Below are 23,449 nucleotides of genomic sequence, written 5' to 3' on the forward strand. Positions count from 1 at the left end.
CACAACTGTGGTCGAACAACAATACTGGTTGGGTGCTGTGTCCCGCAATGAAGAGCGAGAAAGAGATTTTACTGGTAAGTTTTACAAAAATCTCCTTTTCTCGCCCATATTCATTGGGGGACACAGGAACCGTGGGACGTCCAAAAGCAGTCCACAGGGAGGGAAAAAAAACACAGACCCATGGAAGCAAGCGTCCCTGCAGGCATCTAAGAAACTGCCGCCTGCAAGACCATGAGGCCCAAGGCAGCGTCCGCCGATGCATAAGTATGCACCTGGTAACATTTTGTGAATGTGTGTAAGGAGGACCAAGTAGCCGCCTTACACAACTGTGCAGCCGAAGCGCGATTCTTCCGAGCCTAAGATGCGCCCACCGCTCTGGTGGAGTGAGCCGTGACACCTAAGGGCGGAACACTGCCCCGGGCGCGGTAAGCCTCCGCAATTGCAGCCCGAATCCAACGTGCGATTGCCACCTTGGAGGCCGCCAATCCCTTGCGAGGATCCTACGGAATGACAAAAAGGGAGTCCGTACGGCGGAAGAGGCCAGAGGCTGCTAAATAGATCTTCAGAGCTCTGACAACGTCCAAATGGTGTAACTCCTTTTTCTTTAGGGTGTGAAGGAGATGGACACAGTGAGGGAAGGACAATTTCCTTGTTAATATGGAAGTCAGTGACCACCTTCAGAAGAAAAGAAGGGACGGGCCGGAGAACCACTTTGTCCCTATGAATAACCAGGAAGGGTTCTCTGCAAGAGAGCGCCGCCAACTCGGATAACTGTCTGATGGAAGTGATAGCGACAAGAAAAACTACGTTCCAGGACAGCAGTCGGAGAGAAATCTCCCGCAAGGGCTCAAAGGGGAAAGCCTAGAGCGCCAAGAGGACAAAATTCAGATCCCAAGGCGGTAAAGGAGGACGGTACGGAGGAACCGTATGTGCCACTCCCTGAAGAAAAGTCCTTACAGGCCCCAGGGGGGCCAGAGGGCGCTGGAAAAAGATAGAAAGCGCCGACACCTGACCCAGGAAGGACCTCCAGGTCTTGTAATAGATCCTGGACGACGCAGGCTTCCTGGCCTGAATCATAGTGCGGATGACATCCGCCGAAAACCCTCTGCGCGTTAGAATGGCGGTTTCAGTGGCCACGCCGTCAAACGAAGAGACCTTAAATGCTGATGGAAGACCGGTCCCTGCGAAAGAAGGTCGTCTCTGAGAGGTAGTGACCAAGGGACATCTCCTAGAAGGAGAACGAGGTCGGCATACCACGCTCGACGGGGCCAATCCGGGGCGACGAGGATCGTCGGAATGCTCTCCATCCTGATTTTCCGTAGAACTCTGGGTAGGAGGGAGAAGGGGGGGAAACACGTAAAGGAGGGAGAACCCCTGCCAAGGTGAGACCAGGGCGTCCACGCCGCAAGCTTCTGGATCCCTTGCTCGGGAGAGGACGGTGGGAAGTTTCCAATTGAGCCTTGAGGCCATCAAGTCCACGTCGGGGCGACCCCAACGTAGACACATCGCCTCGAATACCTCCGGGTGGAGGGACCACTCGCCCGGATCTATTGTCGTCCTGCTGAGGAAGTCCACAGTCCAGTTCTCCACACCCAGGATGTAGATTGCTGAAATTGCCGGCACATGAGCCCCAGCCCACCGCAAGATCTTGGCATCCTGCATCACCGTGAGGCTGCATGTTCCCCCCTGGTGGTTGATGTACGCCATCGCAGTGGCGTTGTCCGACTGGACTGACGGGGCAACCCTTCAGGAGGTGGGTCCAGTGCCGGAGGGATAGAAGAATCGCCCTGAACTCCAGGGCATTGATCGGGAGCTTGGACTCTGACCGAGACCATGTGCCTTGGACTGTCCTGGGAGGGAACACTCCTCCCCAACCCAGCAGACTGGCGTTGGTGGTAACAACCGTCCAGGATATCGGAAGGAAAAACCTTCCCAGAACTGGAACCGACAGCCACAAACAAAGGGACGACCTCACCTGGGGAGAGAGGCGGATGGGATAGTCCAGGCTCTCGGACGATTTGTCCCAAGAGGACAAGATCGCTCACTGGAACGTGCGAGAGTGGAACTGGGCAAAGGGAATCGCCTCGAAACAGGCGACCATCTTCCCCAACGTCCTCATGCAGAGGCGAATGGACGGAATCCTGCAATCGAGAAGAACCCTCACCGAACGGTGCAAGGCCAGTCGCTTGTCCGAAAGGAAGGCGAACCTGTGCCGCTTCCGTGTCCAGAAGCATACCCAGAAAGACCAGTTGTCTGGAGGGAGTCAGAGATGACTTCTGCAGATTGACCAGCCACCCGAAATGTGCAAGGGCTTCCAGCGTGATCCGTACGCTGCTCGACGCCTGAGCGAAAGAGGGATCCTTGATGAGGATGTCGTCCAGATAAGGCATAAGGAAGATGCCTCTGGAACGGACCAGGGCGAGAAGAGGGGCCAGAATTTTTGTGAAGACCCGAGGCGCAGTTGCCAGTCCGAACGGGAGGGCGACAAACTGGTAATGATGTCTCCTGTCTCCTATCGCAAACCTCAGGATGGGGACGTTGAGGTATGCGTCCTGGATATCTACTGCCGAAAGGAATTCCCCCTGCTCCAGAGAAGCAATTACAGAACGAAGGGATTCCATCCGAAACCGCCGGAGACGGAGGAACTTGTTCAGCAGTTTGAGGTCCAGGATTGGGCGCACCGAGCCCTCCTTTTTGGGACCACAAAAAGGTTTGAATAGAACCCCTTGAACCTCTCTGCTGGGCGAACTGGAGAGATGACTCCCCGGTCCAGGAGGGACAGAATAGCCTGGGAGAAGGCAGCCGCCCGCTCGGGGTCCCGTGGAAGATGGTATTGAAAAAACCTGTCTGGGGGAAGAGACAGGAACTCGATCACGTATCCCGAGGATACAATCTCGAGTGCCCAAGCGTCGGAGACGTGGGCCCGCCAGACGTCCTGGAAGAGGAGGCGGCGGCCCCCCACCCTGTTGGGCGGGGGCGCACCTTCAGGCTGAGGACTGCTTAGCTGCAAAAGGTCGAGCGGCTTGACAAAAAGGCCTACCACGTGAGAGGCCCGCTTGGCTCTAGGCTGTGCAAGATGGGTGCTCTTGCCTCCCGTGGCCTCAGAAATAATTTCGTCCAGCCGAGAACCAAAGAGACGGGCGCCGGCGAAGGGAAGTCCGACTGCTTGGAAGTCGCGTCTGCTGCCCACACCTTCAGCCAAAGCTCGGGGCGTAAGGTGACTGCAAGCACCAAAGAGCGCGCGATGAGGGTGCCAGCGTCCAAAGATGCCTCGCAGAGGAACTTCCCCGCCTGGGTGATCAGCTGCGCCAAGGATCGGAGATCCTGAGCAGGGACCTCGGATACCTAGTCCTGGTCCAGCTGGCTGCCCCACTCAGAGATCGCCTTTGCCACCCACGCAGAGGCGAACACGGGCCTAAGGGCTGACCCTGTAGCTGCAAAGAGGGACTTCGTCAAGGATTCCATCTGACGGTCTTCAGCGGACTGGAGGGAGGATCCATCGGCTATAGAAATAGCTGTATTTTTGCCAAGCGGCAGGACGCTGGAAGAGGGACTTGGATGGGTGACCCCTCTGCTGGCAGGATGCAGGGGAGCGAGGCTGCCCTGGTCCCCTTGCCTTCTTGTGGGGGAGGAGGCAGCGTGGCGGACCAACGCTGGCGTGCTCGCCCGGGAGAACAGGGAGGCTAGACGACCACCGTTTCCCACCTGAAAAAGAAGAAGAAAATAAATAAATAAAATCTTCAGGAGCCTCCTATTGACACTAGAAAAAAGTGAAGCTCTCTCTACAGGCTGGAGGGGGGATGGGGGGGGGGGGTATAGCTGCCAGGGGAGGGGCTAACAGCTTTTACTAGTGTCAACGCCTCCTAGAGGACATAGCTATACCCCACGGTTTCTGTGTCACCAATGAATATGGGCGAGAAATAATCATTTGATTAAATGTTTAAAATGTCATCTTTATCTTCTCTATAACAAACTGCCTAAATGACTTCATGGTTGGTCTCCATCAACCAAATAATAAATCTTATATGCACAGACATGCATTTTACATTCTGGAAAACAGTGAGATTTTCTTGTAGAAGACCTGAACATCTCCGTGTTGTCGTGGAAACCTTACATTGTGAATGTTTTTCCTGCACTCTGACAACCTGTGAGTCACAGCCAGTTTGTTTATCAAGAAATCTAGACAAGCTATTTAGTCAGGATTGTTATTCTTTTTTGGTGACAACACATAAAGATCCTAAAATATTAACTCTAAAAAAGGCACAGCAGATAAAATCTGGACTAATGAAAGTATTGTTTATCTATCTCCTCAATAAGGATCTTCTATTATATTAATTCTAATGTCTTTTCAAGTGCAATTTTATTAAGCGCTAATGCATAGTGATGGGTGCGGGAAATAAAAAATATACATCATTACTCTCCTAAGACATGGAGTCAAAAACAGAATTGAAAGAAACAAATATTGTAGTACTGATGTTCATGTAAATGATTTACACTATAAACCACATGGATTTAATGGATGGATCCACAATTCCCATCATCTTCTGGTTATTTTCTGCTACTAGTGTTATTCCAGATTCTAAATTACATAATTAAGTTTATGCTCCATTTGTAAGAAGGTCTGTCAATATAGACACGCACCAGATGATGTAAATCCTCAAAATATTCTCACAGGCTTGTAAAAGGAGATGTTGGCCTGTCAAACTGTGATGAATGAATAATACAAGTAACTTGGAACAACTTCTTGCCTTCTAACTAACTTGACAGAACTGGGCTATATGAAAGCCAGCCCGTAAAACAGTATACCATGATTTTTTATCTTACAGCATTCAGGGACATGTCCAAAGTTTTTAATTATCTTAGACAACCCCTTTAAAAGGGCTGTCCTAACAAAGTAACTTATCATCTATCCACAGCAGTCAGACCCCCCAGTAATCGGACACTTATTACGACAATTATGATATGGTAAGTTGCTTTGGTAGGACAACTCCAAGAATATAACTTGACTACCTATCCTTCATTATAATTTCATTAAAGACAAAAAATAAGGGCTAAGAAGTTAGTAACAAATTAGGATCTATAGGTTCATCTTCAGTGGATCTCTATATAAAACACATAGTGCAGCTCAGAGGTGATCTCCAAACCACGTATAAGCATGAAGAGCACCAATACTTTCAATCTACCATACTTCACCCTTGAGAAAGACTACGGCAAAAGGGAGCTACCTCTTAATGTGGATACATTAAACTTTTGTGCATACTGTTGTATTAATTTTCAATACAGTTGTAACAGTCCATTGTACTTGTACATACCCAATATGTGCGCAGTCTCGATATGGCAGCACAGAGAATATGCTACAAAATGATCTTCTCCCACTTAAAAGGACGATTCTGTAAAATCAGAGAACATTCATGTAAGTCAGCAAGCTGGACAGTTCAGAGGCAGTGATACTATGTTTGCTCAAACCATAGCAGTCAACCCTGGACTGGGAGAAGGGGTAGAGGTTTGTGGTTCGGGGGCCGTATAACAATAACAGTGAGAAATTGCAGGAATCCTATTGTCAGGAACATGTAACCTTGGACATTTAGTTTATTTCTCGGTGTCTCGTACACAAACATTACACCGTAGACCTAGACTTGGCAAGAAACTAGTACAACTGTATACAAAGCTGTGAAAATTATATGCATTATAAATAGATACATGACAATCACAACTGTGAATTTTTCCTGCATATTTCACTTATTCTTTAACAGACTAGCGTCGTAAGAAGCTGGGACTATGACATAGACATAACACATCTCGTATGTCACCTCAGTATGACTGATTTCTAGGGCAAGGGCACTAATTACTGTAGTGGAATGTAAGACCCAGTTAGATCAATCCAGGAGCCAGGATGACTTATTAAAAGGTCAGAAAATAATTATTATTTTCTTTTCAAAATCAGTTTATTGTTTTCAAAGTAACGTAGAATAAACAACGCAACAGAGGAAATAAACTCAAGGTGTCAGTGCATAAAGTCATCACGGCAGAATAAAGCCAAAAATAGTACATTAATTAATTGTTTAATGACCTGAACAGAAAGCAACACAAAATGTCATGTGCCAGCAGCAAACTCCTAGACATGTTGACTACCTGACTTCTAGAATTTATCCAGCACTGGTCTACAGCTACCCAAGCATCTTTTCAGAGTGTTACTACATAATTATGCCTAAGTACAAAAAGTGGCATTAGAGAAGACAAAAGACCATATTCAGCTTGTAAATATCATCTTCTCTTATAAAATAGACACATGATCATAGACCGCCATTGCTTTTGAGAACAAAGGGCTGTATGAAATAGCTTAAAGGGAATCGGTCAGCTCCAAAACTAGAGTAAGGCTACTTTCACACTAGCGTTTTTGCTGGATCCGGCAGGGTTCAGCAAAAACGCTTCTGTTACTGATAATACAACCATCTGCATCCGTTATGAACGGATCCGGTTGTATTATCTTTAACATACCCAAGACGGATCCATCATGAACTCAATTGAAAGTCAATGGGGGACAGATCCGTTTTCTATTGTGTCAGAGAAATTCCGTCCCCATAGACTGGCATTGTGGGTCAAGATGAATCCGTATCCGCATGCTGCGGTTTGCGCTCCGGTATGAGAACGGAACCAAACGGAACGGAATGCATTTTGGAGCATCCCATTCTGTTCAGTTACGTTTTGTCCCTATTGACAATGAATGGGGACAAAATGGAAGTGTTTTTTTCCGGTATTGAGACCCTATGACGGATCTCAATACCAGAAAATATTAACGCTAGTGTGAAAGTAGCCTAAACTGTGTATAGTGTAAGTGGTGCTGAGTCAGAATATACACTGCTCAAAAAAATAAAGGGAACACAAAAATAACACATCCTAGATCCGAGTTAATTAAAAATTCTTCTGAAATACTTTGTTCTTTACATAGTTGAATGTGCTGACAACAAAATCACACAAAAATTAAAAAATGGAAATCAAATTTTTAACCCATGGAGGTCTGGATTTGGAGTCACACTCAAAATTAAAGTGGAAAAACACACTACAGGCTGATCCAACTTTGATGTAATGTCCTTAAAACAAGTCAAAATGAGGCTCAGTAGTGTGTGTGGCCTCCACGTGCCTGTATGACCTCCCTACAACGCCTGTGCATGCTCCTGATGAGGTGGCGGATGGTCTCCTGAGGGATCTCCTCCCAGACCTGGACTAAAGCATCTGCCAACTCCTGGACAGTCTGTGGTGCAACATGACGTTGGTGGATAGAGCGAGACATGATGTCCCAGATGTGCTCAATTGGATTCAGGTCTGGGGAACGGGCGGGCCAGTCCATAGCATCAATGCCTTCGTCTTGCAGGAACTGCTGACACACTCCAGCCACATGAGGCCTAGCATTGTCTTGCATTAGGAGGAACCCAGGGCCAACCGCACCAGTATATGGTCTCACAAGGGGTCTGAGGATCTCATCTCGGTACCTAATGGCAGTCAGGCTACCTCTGGCGAGCACATGGAGGGCTGTGCGGCCCTCCAAAGAAATGCCACCCCACACCATTACTGACCCAATGCCAAACCGGTCATGCTGGAGGATGTTGCAGGCAGCAGAACGTTCTCACGGTGTCTCCAGACTCTGTCACGTCTGTCACATGTGCTCAGTGTGAACCTGCTTTCATCTGTAAAGAGCACAGGGCGCCAGTGGCGAATTTGCCAATCTTGGTGTTCTCTGGCAAATGCCAAACGTCCTGCACGGTGTTGGGCTGTAAGCACAACCCCCACCTGTGGACGTCGGGCCCTCATATCACCCTCATGGAGTCTGTTTCTGACCGTTTGAGCAGACACATACACATTTGTGGCCTGCTGGAGGTCATTTTGCAGGGCTCTGGCAGTGCTCCTCCTGTTCCTCCTTGCACAAAGGCAGAGGTAGCGGTCCTGCTGCTGGGTTGTTGCCTTCCTACGGCCTCCTCCACGTCTCCTGATGTACTGGCCTGTCTCCTGGTAGCGCCTCCATGCTCTGGACACTACGCTGACAGACACAGCAAACCTTCTTGCCACAGCTCGCATTGATGTGCCATCCTGGATAAGCTGCACTACCTGAGCCACTTGTGTGGGTTGTAGACTCCGTCTCATGCTACCACTAGAGTGAAAGCACCGCCAGCATTCAAAAGTGACCAAAACATCAGCCAGGAAGCATAGGAACTGAGAAATGGTCTGTGGTTACCACTCCAGAACTACTTCTTTATTGGGGGTGTCTTGCTAATTGCCTATAATTTGCACCTGTTGTCTATCCCATTTGCACAACAGCATGTGAAATTGATTGTCACTCAGTGTTGCTTCCTAAGTGGACAGTTTGATTTCACAGAAGTGTGATTGACTTGGAGTTACATTGTGTTGTTTAAGTGTTCCCTTTATTTTTTTGAGCAGTGTATAATGTGTATCTTCATAGTCACTTGCATTCTGACACTGTGTTCTGATGAACAAGCAATGAAATGCATTAAAAGGGCTCCAGTGCTCACGGACATAATGAAAGAAATGTTGGTGTTTTGGAGCTGACAGATTCCTTCCCGACACTTCCTTCCTGACAATCTGCTTTAACATCGTACCATGTAAAGGAATCTTAAGTCCTGTGATCACAGAAGCATCAGCATTCATTCAAGCTAGAGAAGACTGGTAGCATGTATAATGTGAATTAGCAGCCGTGTAGAAAGTGACTAATGATGAAGCTGCAGATCCACTGCATTTATAACATGGCAGGCAACGCTAACAACTACATAGGAGGATCTATGAGTATGGTGAAGTTTTTTTTATCATCAGTGGAGGCAAGTTCTGAATGGTTGGTACTGTATGAGCAACAAGCCCAGTTTTTCTGATATTCTTGCTAAATGCCATCTCCTAAAAGCAATCACTACTTCGAAAACTTGTTGCCATACAGATTCATAGTTTCTGGGCAGAAGACTCCTGTTTACACAGGATGATCTGATGTCCTAAGACAATGATTTTGGGTGCTAGTCAAAAATTATGATTACCTGATAAGTGTTTGCTCGTTCATCAGGTGATCACTGGCTCCTTTATAAAGGGCAATTATTAGCAATGAGCATTTCTACAAATGCTTTTCCCTGAAAATTGACTCAGTGAAGGTCCTTAACCCCTTCTACCCCGGGCCAGTTTTCACTTTTTTTTGCCCAGGCCATTTTTTGCAAATCTGACGTGTCACTTTATGTGGTAATAGCTTTGGAACACTTTTACTTATCCAAGCCATTCTGAGATTGATTTCTCGTGACACATTGTACTTCATGATAGTCATAAATTTGAGTCAATATATTTCACCTTTATTTGAGAAAAAATTCCAAATTTACAAAAAATTTTAAAAAAAATTACCCAAATTTCAATTTCTCTACTTTCATAATAGATAGTGATACCTCATAATAGTTATTACTTTACATTTACCATATGTCTACTTCATGTTCGGATCCTTTTGAAAATGACATTTTATTTTTTGGGGACGTTAGAAGGCTTAGAAGTTTGGAAGTTTCAGAAAATTTCCAATACTTTTTAAGGACCAGTTCAGGTCTGAAGTCACTTTGTGGGGCTTACATAATAGAAACCACCCAAAAATGACCCCATTTTAGAAACTACACCCCTCAAGGTATTCAAAACTGATTTTACTAACTTTGTTAACCCTTTAGGTGTTCCACAAGAATTTATGGAGAATAGAGATAACATTTCAAAATTTCACTATTTTGGCAGATTTTCCATTTGAATCAATTTTTTCCAGTTACAAAGCAAGGGTTAACAGCCAAACAAAACTCAATATTTATGGCCCTAATTCTGTAATTTACAGAAACACCACATATGTGGTCGTAAACTGCTGTACAGGCACACGGCAGGGCACAGAAGGAAAGGAACGCCATATGGTTTTTGGAAGGCAGATTTTGCTGGACTGTTTTTTTGACACCATGTCCCATTTGAAACCCCCCTGATGCACCCCTAGATTAGAAACTCCAAAAAGTGACCCCATTTTGGAAACTACGGGATAAGGTGGCAGTTTTGTTGGTACTATTTTAGGGTACATATGATTTTCGGTTGTTCTATATTACACTTTTTGTGAGGCAAGGTAACAAGAAATAGCTGTTTTGGCACCGTTTTTATTTTTTGCTATTTACAACATTCATCTTACATGTTAGATCATGTGGTATTTTTATAGAGCAGGTTGTCACAGACGCGACAATACCAAATATGACAACTTTTCAGTTTTACATAACAAAATATTATTTTTTTTTAATGATTTTTTAGTGTCTCCACATTCTGAAATCCGTAGTTTTTTTTACTTTTTGGGCGACTGTCTTGTGTAGGGGCTCATTTTTTTCGGGATGAGATGACGATTTGATTGGTACTATTTTGTGGTGCGTATGACTTTTTGATCGCTTGCTATTACACTTTGTGACGTAGGGTGACAAAAAATTATTATTTTTTACACTGTTTATAATTTTTTTTTTACAGTGTTCACCTGAGGGGTTAGGTCATGTGATATTTTTATATAGCAGGTTCTTACGGACCTGGTGAAACCTAATATGTAAACTTTTTTTATTTCATTAAGTTTTACACAATACCAGCATTTTTAAAACAAAAAAAATGATGTTTTAGTGTCTCCATATTCTGACCCATATATATTTTTTTGCATTAGGCGATTGGCTTAAGTAGGGGCTTATTTTTGCAGGATGAGGTGACGCTTAGATTGGTACTATTTTAAGGGGCATACGCCTTTTTGATCACTTGGTGTTGCACTTTTTGTGATGTAAGGTGACAAAAATTGCATTTTTTCTCACCGTTTTTATTTTTTTATGGTATTTATCGGACAAGGTGGATCATGTGATATATTTATAGAGCCAGTCATTACGGACGCGGAAATACCTAATATGTGTTTTTTATTATAAAATAAGGGGAAAGGGGCGCTTTTTTTTACTTTATTCATTTTATTAAAAACACTTTTTTTTAAACCTTTTTTTTCCTTTACTTTATTTCTGATGTTCACTTTTCCCCTCTGAAATGCATTACAATACATTGCCTGAGGCTGGATCTCCTCGGCTCCCGTAGAAGGCAGGTCCCGATGCCGTGCAAGGCATTGGGCAGCCTCTGCACGGCATCGGGCTGCCTTCTGAGACATCGAGTCCCCGCCACAGCAGCGCGGGGACTCGATGTGATCACTCAAACACAAACCCCTTCTATGCCGCGGTCGGCGGCATAGAAGGGGTTAATCCTCAGCGATCGCCGATACGGGGGGAGGGGGGCCACAGGACCCCCCTCGGCATTGACCCAGGGTGCCTGCTGATTGATTTCAGAAGGCACCTAGTTCCGATCACTGCCCACCGGTGATCGGAAATACACAGGGCGTACAGGTACGCCCTGTGTCCTTAAGTACCGGGACATCAGGGCGTACCTGTGCGCTCTATGTCCCCAAGAGGTTAAGGCACTAACGTGCGTCACTTTTTATATATTTGATTGACCTAATGGGCCATGATTTTATCCGCATTATTTATTAAAAGGTATATATTAATAAGGTTACCCTTTATAATTGTTTGTTTAGATTCTTGATTCGTTTGGGTCGCCCATTTCCTGACACTGTATTGGCCATTGTCATTATGGTTTTGTGAATACTATTAAAAATGGTTGAGGCCCAAAAAGCAGGAAAAGGCAATAAGAATATAGCAAAGCATTTTTAGGTTGACAATTCCTCAGTTCGAAATGAAATTAAGAAATTACAGCTTACAAGAACAGTGAAGGTCAACAGAAGGTCTGTAAGACCAAGAACATTTTCAGAGACAACTGCTCGGAGGATTGCTAGACAGGCAAAAGACCCTCCACTTGACTGCAAAAGACCTTCATGAAAATTTTGCAGACTCTGGAGTTGTGGTACATGGTTTTACTGTTCATCGACACCTGCACAAATATGGCCTTCATGGAAGAGTCAACAGATGAAAAACCTCTCCTGTGTCCTCACCACAAAATTCAGGTCAGAAGTCTGTAAAATAACATCTAAACAAGCCTGATGCATTTTGTGAGAAATAGAGACCTACTTCTGTGTATTATTTTTATATACAGTACAGACCAAAAGTTTGGACACACCTTCTCATTCAAATAGTTTTCTTTATTTTCATGACTATGAAGGCATCAAAACTATGAATTAACACATGTGGAATTATATACATAACAAACAAGTGTGAAACAACTGAAAATATGTCATATTCTAGGTTCTTCAAAGTAGCCACCTTTTGCTTTGATTATTGCTTTGCACACTCTTGGCATTCTCTTGATGAGCTTCAAGAGGTAGTCCCCTGAAATGATCTTCCAACAGTCTTGAAGGAGTTCCCAGAGATGCTTAGCACTTGTTGGCCCTTTTGCCTTCACTCTGCGGTCCAGCTCACCCCAAACCATCTCGATTGGGTTCAGGTCCGGTGACTGTGGAGGCCAGGTCATCTGGCGCAGCACCCCATCACTCTCCTTCATGGTCAAATAGCCCTTACTTTCAAAGTTTTCACATAACTGACCTTCATTTCTTAATGTAATGATGGCGACTTGTTTTTCTTTACTTAGCTGCTTTTTTCTTGCCATAATACAAATTCTTACAGTCTATTCAGTAGGACTATCAGCTGTGTATCCACCTGACTTCTCCTCAACACAACTGATGGTCCCAACCCCATTTATAAGGCAAGAAATCCCACTTATTAAACCTGACAGGGCACACCTGTGAAGTGAAAACCATTTCAGGGGACTACCTCTTGAAGCTCATCAAGAGAATGCCAAGAGTGTGCAAAGCAGTAATCAAAGCAAAAGGTGGCTACTTTGAAGAACCTAGAATATGACATATTTTCAGTTGTTTCACACTTGTTTGTTATGTATATAATTCCACGTGTTAATTCATAGTTTTGATGCCTTCAGTGTGAATCTACAATTTTCATAGTCATGAAAATAAAGAAAACTCTTTAAATGAGAAGGTGTGTCCAAACTTTTGGTCTGTACTGTATATGTTGTGTTATTCTGTATACTGTATGCCACCATTCTCAAATATTGCCTGCACGTTGCCATTCAGTCTGGGCCTGTATCTGGAATATGCATCCTCTTTGGAGGAAATCATTATCACTTGACTGCTAGAAACTAGCCCTTTGCAAGTGGTAATGAGATGTTTCCTGGATTGTACACTCAAGCCCCATGGAAACATATACACCTTAGACATGGGGGCACCTTCCACAGCAAGGGATCCAGGAGCTTTTCAGTTGGAATACCAGAAGATGAAGAAAATATATCATAAGCTGTAACTCCTTCCTGGTACAACTCACATACTAGTCACTGTAATAATTGTGAACATCGAAGGGAGTCTGAACATCCCAACCTGGACAGCCAGCATTCCCACATAACGAGCATCTCACATTCTAGGACTCCTACACCAGTCATATTTGGTATTAAAACAATCGGCACGATGAAACATGTTATTAAATATCTCGAATATACATTAGAGTGAACTAGAAGACATGTTTTATTGATATTTCATGTCTGCCAGCTGAGGGAGAGAGGTGGAGCAATGAGAATGCACACGTAATGAAGGCCTTCCCAAAAGGCTGGGTCAAGAATGGGAGGGAGCGGTTTTTGCACAACTATGTATATCTGTTATTTCTTTTCGTTTTTGTAACTTAAGTGCTGTACATTTTTAGTACATTAAAGCACATCTTTAATGGTTTTGACATGTGCCCTGAACGAGGCCCGTAACCTTCATTTTTAAGTTTATGGGTGGATTTTGTGTTGCCATGTATTTGCTATTAGTGTGGATAGTACTACTTTGAGCCTGCTTGTGAGTGTGGTGTTGTGTGGTTTTCTATGAGCCCCTAATTGATTAGTATATTAATTTAAATATTATAGATGGTGGCAGCGTGTTGAGGTGCATGAAAGGCTGTGCCGGGGTGTAATCTATGTTCAATCTGTGGCCTGTGTGTCGGGGCATGAGAGATTGAGTGCATGAAATAGGTAGAACCTTGGCAGTCGCACCTGGGTTATGTGACAGGGTGGTCCCCTACGTGACAGTCCTGTGGACCGATGGGGTTAAAATGGAACTCTTTGGCCACAATGAGCAAAGGGTTGTTTGGAGAAAAATTGGCTCATAATTTTATGAAAAGAACAGCTCTCCAACCATTAAAGGGAACCTGTCTTCTCAAAATCGCATATAAAAACGCCAGCATTACCTTATAGTATCCCCCAGTCTGTTATTAATGATGTGTTTGATCCGGTAATTTGATGCTCCATACATGACAAAAACGATGTTTTAATCGCCATCAGTGCTATCTCGTCGGTCAGTCTGAAGTCAAGAGGGCAGCGGCCTCCTTGCTTTAAGTCAAGATAAGCACGCCCCTAACCATCCTTCTTGGTGATTGACATCCTGCAGTGCGGCCTGTAATCGCGTTAGTCTCACGCATGCGCGGTGCGCCACTTGTTACTGCGCGATCATGGCTCACACAGTTAGCCGGGTTTCATCGGCACACTGCGAATGCGCGAGTCTAACGCGATCCCAGGCCGCACTGCAGGATGTCAATCACACAGAAGAGGGGACGGGCTTATCTTGACTTGAAGCAAGGAAGCCGCTGCCCCCTTGACTTCAGACTGACCGGCGAGATAGCGCTGATGGCGATTAAAACATCGTTTTTGTCATGTATGGAGCATCAGATTACCGGATCAAAACACATCATTAATAACAGACTGGGGGCTACTATAAGGTAATGCTGGCGGTTTTATATGCGATTTTGAGGTGACAGGTTCCCTTTAAGCATGGGGGTGGATCAATCATGCTTTGGGGCTGTGTTGCAGCCACTGGCATGGGGAACATTTCGCGGGGAGAGGGAAGAATGGATTCAATAAAATTTCAGCAAATTCTGGAAGCAATCATAACACACAATTGTAAAAAAGCTTAAAGAGGACCTTTCATCAGAATCAAGTATGTAAACTGAATATACATACATGGAGAGCGGCGCCCAGGGATCCCCCTGCACTTACTATTATCCCCGGGCGCCGCTCCGTTCTCCGGTTATAGGCTCCGGTAAAGTCACAGTTAGGCTCCACCCATTTGAGCCTGCCACGGTCTCCTTCTCCTATGCTGTAGCGCTGGCCAATCGCAGCGCTCAGCTCTTAGCCATGCTATGAGCTGAGCGCTGCGATTGGCCAGCGCTACAACATAGGAGAAAGAGACGCCGGCAGGCTCAAATGGGTGGAGCCTAACTGTGACTTTACCGGAGCCTATAACCGGAGAACGGAGCGGCGCCCGGGGATAATAGTAAGTGCAGGGGGATCCCTGGGCGCCGCTCTCCATGTATGTATATTCAGTTTACATACTTGATTCTGATGAAAGGTCCTCTTTAAGTTGAAAAGAGGATGGCTTCTACAAATGGATAATGATCCTAAACACATCTCAAAATTCACAATAGACTACTTTAAAAGGCGCAAACTGAAAGTTTTACCATAGCTCTCACAGTCCCCTGATCTGAACATCATTTAAACTCTGTGGATGGACCTCAAAAGAGCAGTGCATGCAAGACAGTCCAGGAATCTCACAGAATTGGAAGACTTTTGCAAGGAAGAATGGATGAAAATCCCTCAAACAAGAATTGAAAGACTCTTGGCTGACTACAAAAAGTGATACTAGCAGTGATACTAGCCAAAGAGGGTGCTACTGGGTACTAACCATGCAGGGTGCCTAAAGTTTTGTTTCAGGCCCTTTTCCGTTATTTTGAAAATGTAAAAGATGAATATAAAACATTGTTTTTGCTTAAAATACAAAGGCAAAGTGTCATCTTTAACTTTATGCCTTTTGGAGATCATTTCATCTTCAACTTGCTTAACTGTTCACAGTAACAGTAATTTGCATGCCACTGTATATAGTTTTATGGGAAAAGATTGAGTAAAACTTGTAATTTATACATTTATATCTCTTTTATTTCTGACTTCATTGTACAAGGGGGAGGTGTTATCAGTAATTGATAGCATTCTCGGTGTAAGGGTCCATTCACACGTCTGTAGTGTATTGCGGATCCGCAATACACCGGGCTGGCACCCCTATAGAAATGCCTATTCTTGTGTACTGTCCGCATCCTTTCCGTCCCCATTGAAAATGAATGGGTCCGCACTCGTTCCGCAGAATTGCGGAACGGATGCGGACCCATTCTACGGACGTGTGAATGGACCCTAAGAGTGTATACAGAGATAGCTCACCGATTACACCACCCCCCCCCCCCCCCCCCGTGCTTAGAGTTGTTCCCCCTTAGGCTAGAAAAGCTCATCCTGCTCTATAACAAGCTGCCTGCAGATCGGACTGCATTTTGTGGCGACAGGTCCCCTCTATCTCCCATGATGCCCAGCTTATAGAGCTAGAGCTCAAACTTGAAGACCTCGAAAATAGGTCCAGGAGGGGCAATCTGAGGGTTAGAGGCCTGCCAGAGTCCTTCACAGATCTGCAAGCCACCCTTTCCACACTGTTTGCAGCCCTCTTACCACAGATTGAGCTCAGCCTTTTCAAAATGGATAGAGTCCACAGAGCTTTGGGGAAACCTCGTAACCTGGACTTACCCAGAGATATCATACTCAGGCTTCACCATCCAGAGATGAGAGACAAGATTCTTTATGCCGCAAGGGACTTAACTGTATTACCTGGACTCCCAGCTTCAGTTCATCTGTATGCGGACTTGGCTCCATCCACACTTCGGAGACGCAGGGAGATGAGACCAGTCACACAGTCTCTACAGAAAGCACAAATTAGATACAGGTGGGGGTTCCCCTTTAACCTGTCGTTTCAGCTGAATTCCCGTCTTCACACGATCCATTCACCGGCGGAGGGATTGGATCTTACAAAGAGCAGGGATACCCTGTGAACCTCAAGCTCAGCTACCCTCATCGCCGAAGCCTCAAAGGCCAGCGAGAGTCTGGACCAAGGTCCCTGCAACCCCGAATGGATCGAACAGATCAAGAATTACTTGAACTCTACCCTGTCATGATGGTGGTATGGCTTTATATCACATTCTGCGGTCTCATAAGGATTCCGTGTTGTACTTTTCCATCTAAGCCATTTGAGGCTAACCTTTTGATTCAGGGGTTCGATAACGTGGTTTATCATGTTGTCCCTGTTTATGGGCAATTGTGAGATAGTAAGGCGAGCCAACTACAGGCTGGCTATCTTTTCACTTTTCCCACTTATGATTGTTTTATGTTTGGGGCTTACCAGCTCTACTTTTTGTTTACTGTTTTTATATGTTAATTTGCTGTTTAATAGTAATGTTTCATGTTTCTTGGAGAAATGGCATGGAGATTCATACTGTGAGGCGCTGGGGGGGGGGGGGGGGGGGGTGGGGTGCGTTTGGCTCTGGGGCGGGTGGCATCTGGCTTCATCTCCAAATTACCAAGCTGATTTACACTGACATCATGTGTAAGATTTTAACTCATAATGTTAGGGGTTTAAATTCCCCACGAAAGAGAAAAACAGCATTCTCCACCTATATTAAACACAAGCCGATGTCATCTGCCTTCAGGAGACTCATTTCACTCCCACATCTCACCCTAAGTACTTTAATCCACAATATTCCACTTTCTACTCCTCTTCATTTACTTCAAAATGTAGGGGTGTGTGACACTGTTGAAAAATACCTTCCCTTTCACGTCTCCCAAACTTGCATAGACCCGGAAGGGAGATACGTAATACTACTGGGAACTTATAGGGATGAGTCTCTTTGCTTAGTTAATTCATATGCTCCTAATGAGGACCCCATTTCCTTTTTCGAAAAAGTTGGAAAGGTGATAGAAACTCTAACTTTCCATAAACTAGTTTGGTGTGGAGATTTTAATTTTACTATAAACCTGTACTAGATCGTTCCACCCCCCCTCTACCTTAGGCCTACTATGCAGACAAAAAAGATTCAACGAGTTTTTCAATCCCTGGCCCTAGCTGATACCTGGAGGGAACATAACGGTACACAGAGAAGCTATACCTTCTATTCACCAGCCCATAGGGTGTACTCTCGCTTAGATATGATTTTATCTTCCACGTCTCTTCTTCCTCATATGTCATATTCCAGACATGTAGTTTCCTCCTGGTCAGACCATATGGTCATCTCTGACTTTACGGTCCCAGGTCAGTCCTATTCCGTTTCACTGGAGGCTGAACGAATCACTGCTGACTCATACAGCACAATTCTCTCAACTGAAGGACGAACTTTCCAACTTCTTGTCTGACAATGTCTCTCACGAAATTAACCCTATGACACTGTGGCTGACTCACAAGGCCTTCATGAGGGCAGGTTGATAAGTTTGGCCTCCAGGAGAAAGAAGGAACGTACCAAGCTCAAGTTGGGCTGGAGGCCAAGCTGAACAGACTTGTCTGGGCTCACCAGAGATCCCCGTCCCTTTATTTACTTAAAGCAATTAAAGATGCTAAAATACAACTTAACATGATACTCACAAACTCCACAGAAAAAGCCCTCAGATGGACAAACTCATTTTACTATAAGTTCGCCAATAAGCCTGATAAACTATTAGCTAACCAACTTAAAAATAAACAGAAGATCAATCAAGTATTTAAAATTAGTACAAGATCAGGTCAAACCACCTCTAACCCTGATGTAATCTATGCTACATTTCAAGAATTTTATACGCATCTCTACTCAGCTCCCATAGGGGACTCTACAGCGAAAATAAATGAGTTTCTGTCTTCAGTCCATCTCCCCGCCTTATCCCCAGAATCCCAATCAGAACTTAATAAGCCGGTATCAGCAGAAGAAGTAGAATATGCTATTAACTCCTTGAAACTAGGAAAGGCCCCAGGCCCTGATGGCTACTCAGCCCTATACTATAAAAAGTTCGCCCCTCTACTTATTCCACATGTAGCTAACTACTGTAACTATTTGATGCAAGGATCTATCCCCCCAGAAGAATTCTTAAAAGCCTCCATTACAGTCATACCTAAGCCCAATAAAGATCCCCTGCTCACTTCCAATTATAGGCCGATTTCCTTATTAAACATTGACAACAAACTCTTCACTGCTATACTAGCTGGAAGACTCAATAGATTCTTACCAAGTCTTATACATAAAGACCAAGTGGGTTTCATACCCGGTAGGGAAGCCCCTGATAACATCAGAAAAATACTTAACATCATCCAATACTCCAATAAATCCAAAATCCCTCTAGCCTTATTGGCCCTAGATATTGAAAAGGCTTTCGATTCGTTACATGGTCATATCTCTATAGGTCCTCTCGACAATGGGAATTCAGGGTCCCTTCTTAGCAGCTATCCAGCCCTATACTCTAAACCAGAGGCTCAACTTAAACTACCTTCTACTAGGGCCTCCCATATTCCTATTGGAAGAGGTACAAGGCAGGGTTGCCCTCTGTCCCCAGCTCTTTTCGCCCTAGCCATGACCCCTAGCTGCTCACATAAGATCCCATCCGGATATTAAAGGCTTGTCAGTTGGGGGAACTGAATATAAACTTAACCTCTTTGCAGATGACCTTATGTTAACCATACCAACCCCATCATCTCCTTCCCTCCCTGCTGAAATTATTGGATTCTTTCTCTAAAGCTTCGGGCCTTTCCATAAACCATTCCAAATCCGATTTACTACTATGTAACACCCCCACTTCTACTAAAACATTGCTCTCTCAAAACTTCCCTTTCCAACTTAGATCCCAATATATACCATATCTGGGAATCATGTTGCCAAAGACACTGGACACAACATATAAGATTAATTATTTACCCATGTATAAAAAAATACGTCAGGATTTAGTAAATTGGCAATCCCTTCAAGTATCTTGGGTGGGAAAGATAAATATTTTTAGAATGGTAGTTCTTCCGAGACTCCTCTATGTTTAGGGCTTTACCAATCCCTGTCAGATAAGGGACTTGAGGTCGATTCAGAGGGATTTAATGAGATTTATTTGGGCTAACAAACGTCCCCGTATAGCTAAGGCAGTTATGTGCAGACATAAATCCAGGGGGGCTATCAGTACCAGATTTAGTAAAATACCATCAGGCAGCCAGATTGGCCCAAATGTTTTTGACCCATCTAAAACCACAGGACCACCCCCTATGGATACCACTTGAACGCACTTTCATCCTCCCTTACACATGGAAAGCCCTGATCTGGATACTACACCCATTCCTCCAGCAGTTCGTAATAATTCACCTTTGACTTATTACTCGCTGATTCTTGGAGGTCAGTTAGGTTTAAATTTAACCTGCAATCGAGGCCCTCTCCTTTACTGAGTATTAGGAAACCCTGCTTTCCTCCCAAGCCTCCAAGGTAACAATCTTAATTGGTGGTCATCCAATCAATTATGCACCCTTCACAAAAGCACCAGGTATCTCCAGAATGAAACTGCAAATACCTCATTGGATGGAAACAGTATGTAGTAATCCCATATTGTGTGGCAGAAATCAGAAATTACTACCGTATATGCCGGCGTATAAGACGACTGGGCGTATAAGACGACCCCCAACTTTTACACTGAAAATATAGAGTTTGGGATATACTCGCCGTATAAGACTACCCCTTTTTCAACACACACCAAAGAAAAATTTAAAAAGCATTAGATCCGATTTCAATATGGTAATTTTAATTCAAATAAGTATGACATGCTGTTTGTCATCAAACATGTAAAAACCACCTTCCTTGTCCTCCCTCCCTGCCTCCCAGACCCTAAACATGTGCCCCCTATACCCTGAACATGTTTTTGTTATGTTATTCTTCATATTCACATTCACATATGCACATCTGCGCCGCACTTAGATACGCCGCACGGAGATCTCGCACATGCGCAGGAGCGAGATGCGAGCGGCCATGAGGATCCCGTGTATCCACGCTCGCCGCATGAAATCTCGCACATACGTAGGAGCGAGATGCGAGCGGCCGGGAGGATGGCGGTACAAGGAGCATACAAGGTACAGAGCAGGGGGGAGGCATACAAGGTACAGAGCAGGGGGCGGTATACAAGGTACAGCACAGGGGGGGCATATGCCGTGGGTTACATCGCAGCTCTCAGCTGCTGGGGATACAAGGCAATAGCCCGGGCTCGCTCTGTTGATAATTCGGGCGTCCCGGCACTGCAGCGCCCGCCATACCCGGCGTATAAGACGACCCCCCACTCTAGAAAATATTTTCTAGGGCTCAAAAGTCGTCTTATACGCCGGTATATACGGTAAGTAAGGCTACTTTCACACTAGCGTTTTTCTTTTCCGGCATAGAGTTCCGTCACAGGGGCTCTATACCGGAAAAGAACTGATCAGGTATATCCCCATGCATTCTGAATGGAGAGTAATCCGTTCAGGATGCATCAGGATGTCTTCAGTTCAGTCGTTTTGACTGATCAGGCAAAAGATAAAACCGTAGCATGCTACCGTTTTATCTCCGGCGAAAAAAACTGAAGACTTGCCTGAATGCTTCCCCATAGGAATGTATTAGTGCCGGATCCGGCATTCAAAATACCGGAATGCCGAATCCGTCAGTCTGGCCTGTGCATGCGCAGACCAGTAAAAATGTGAAAAAAGATACAAGGCGGATCCGTCTCACAAATGCTTTCAGTCACATCAAAATCGTCGGATCCGGCGGGCAGTTCCAACGTTGGAACTGCCCGCCGGATCACACTGCCGCAAGTGTGAAAGTAGCCTAATGAATGTTTCTGAACGGTCAAGGAATGATTTGATTGGATTTCTCAACAGAAAAAAAATGAAAGTTTTAAAGACGCATTCTCAGGCCATACCTCACCTCTGTAGGTTTGTAAGTATTGAGTTATGGAGTTCGTAATCATTCAGTATCATTCTACTAAACAGACCTAATTCAATAGCTGGTTTTTAAGACACGATTAGTAATTTATCTCATTATTCACGGGAAACCTTGGCTCTGTTTTGTTCATTTTTAAGAAGAGATTAGCCAACAATGCAGCACAATAATGAAAAACAACACACAAACTACTGTACCATGGTTCTTGGGATTACAAATGGAGGAAGTGTGTGTTTGCGGTGTTACCTGCCACTCCTTGTGTCGTGCTGTCTCATGCTCTTAATAAAATGAACCTTCTTAAAGTTCTTTGGTCTGGGTGAACCGGACAGAGTCCGACATCTGAAAAATAAGTCAATTAAAGCCTGAAGTGAGATCTTTCATGGCATTTCCACACAAAGACAGGAAGGAAAAAAAAAAAATCTGACAAATGGCTGCAGTCTAGTCGCAGTTCACAGACAGTACAAGTGTATTGCACAAAGCCACAAGAACTAGGAGGGAACAATTAGAATTCTTTAACATTGTAATATTTTTACAAACAGCCAAGAATTTTCCTTTTATTCACTGTAATGACTACACAATAGACAGCAAACACATTTGGTAACACATAAAAGTAAAAGCGTCTCTTCTAAAGCTGGACCAACCATCTAATGTGTATTAGGTCCTTCTGAGTCTCCCCTGATCCTTGGGAAGATGAGCAGCTTCCACCAGCAGTACTCTCCTCTCTCCCTGTTCAGGACAAATCAGGACACATGCATGCTCAACCGAGCTAAACACACATACGTATAGGGGGGTTGGGAAAATTTGCTTTGGCCGAAAAGAGTATTATTCAGCCAACTTCTAATGTGTATGGCGAGCCGAATTCTCTTTTGCTGTTCCCCCCTTAGTAAGTTGTAAGTAAATGCCTTTAAAATACTATTGGTTCGGCCCTGGCAGAAGAGTGAAGTCTTGCTGCAGAGCAGAGATTGCGGGAGGCAGATAAAACTAAATCTGAATGGAAAGATGAATAGATAAGAACTATGGTTAACATTAACAACATACATAACACATTTCATAATACCAGCATAATTATACCAGATAACTGCCATGCGATATGCCAAAGCTGATACTGCTGATGACAGATACATGTATATACATATTAAACTGCATTAAAATGATTGAGACTAATACGGTTTTTGTTCTGTATACACCAATCACTGGACTAAGGGTACTTTCACACTTGCGTTTTTCTTTTCCGGCATAGAGTTCCGTCCTAGGGGCTCTATACCGGAAAAGAACTGATCAGTTTTATCCTAATGCATTCTAAATGGAGAGTAATCCGTTCAGGATGCATCAGGATGTCTTCAGTTCAGTCTTTTTGACTGATCAGGTAAAAGATAAAACCGCAGCATGTTTTGGTTTTATCTCCGGCCAAAAAAACGGAAGACTTGCCTGAATGCATTTTTTTCCATCGGAATGTATTAGTGCCGGATCCGTCCTTCCATGCGCAGACCGAAAAAAAAAAGGTGAAAAAAATGAATGCCGGATTAGTTTTTCCGGATGACACTGGAAAGACGGATCCGGCATTTCAATGCATTTTTCTGACTGATCAGGCATTTTTTAGACTGATCCTGATCACTCTGCCGCAAGTGTAAAAGTAG

The 23,449-nt window shown here is 44.4% G+C and overlaps 1 protein-coding gene across 2 annotated transcripts in view; it reads right to left on the minus strand.

The window, feature by feature from the left end:
* The window catches only part of CABLES1 (Cdk5 and Abl enzyme substrate 1), a 128,406-nt gene that overhangs the window by 30,107 nt on the left and 74,850 nt on the right, over nt 1-23,449 (minus strand). For both annotated transcript variants that reach the window (XM_040431908.1, XM_040431907.1), the window contains exons 3-4: nt 22,059-22,151; nt 5,313-5,390 (exon numbers count right to left, since the gene is read on the minus strand). In XM_040431908.1, the coding sequence (XP_040287842.1) occupies nt 5,313-5,390; nt 22,059-22,151 (171 nt within the window). The remainder of the gene's footprint in view (nt 1-5,312; nt 5,391-22,058; nt 22,152-23,449) is intronic.

This window comes from Bufo bufo, chromosome 5, assembly GCF_905171765.1.
Source record: "Bufo bufo chromosome 5, aBufBuf1.1, whole genome shotgun sequence".
Lineage (NCBI taxonomy): Eukaryota > Metazoa > Chordata > Amphibia > Anura > Bufonidae > Bufo > Bufo bufo.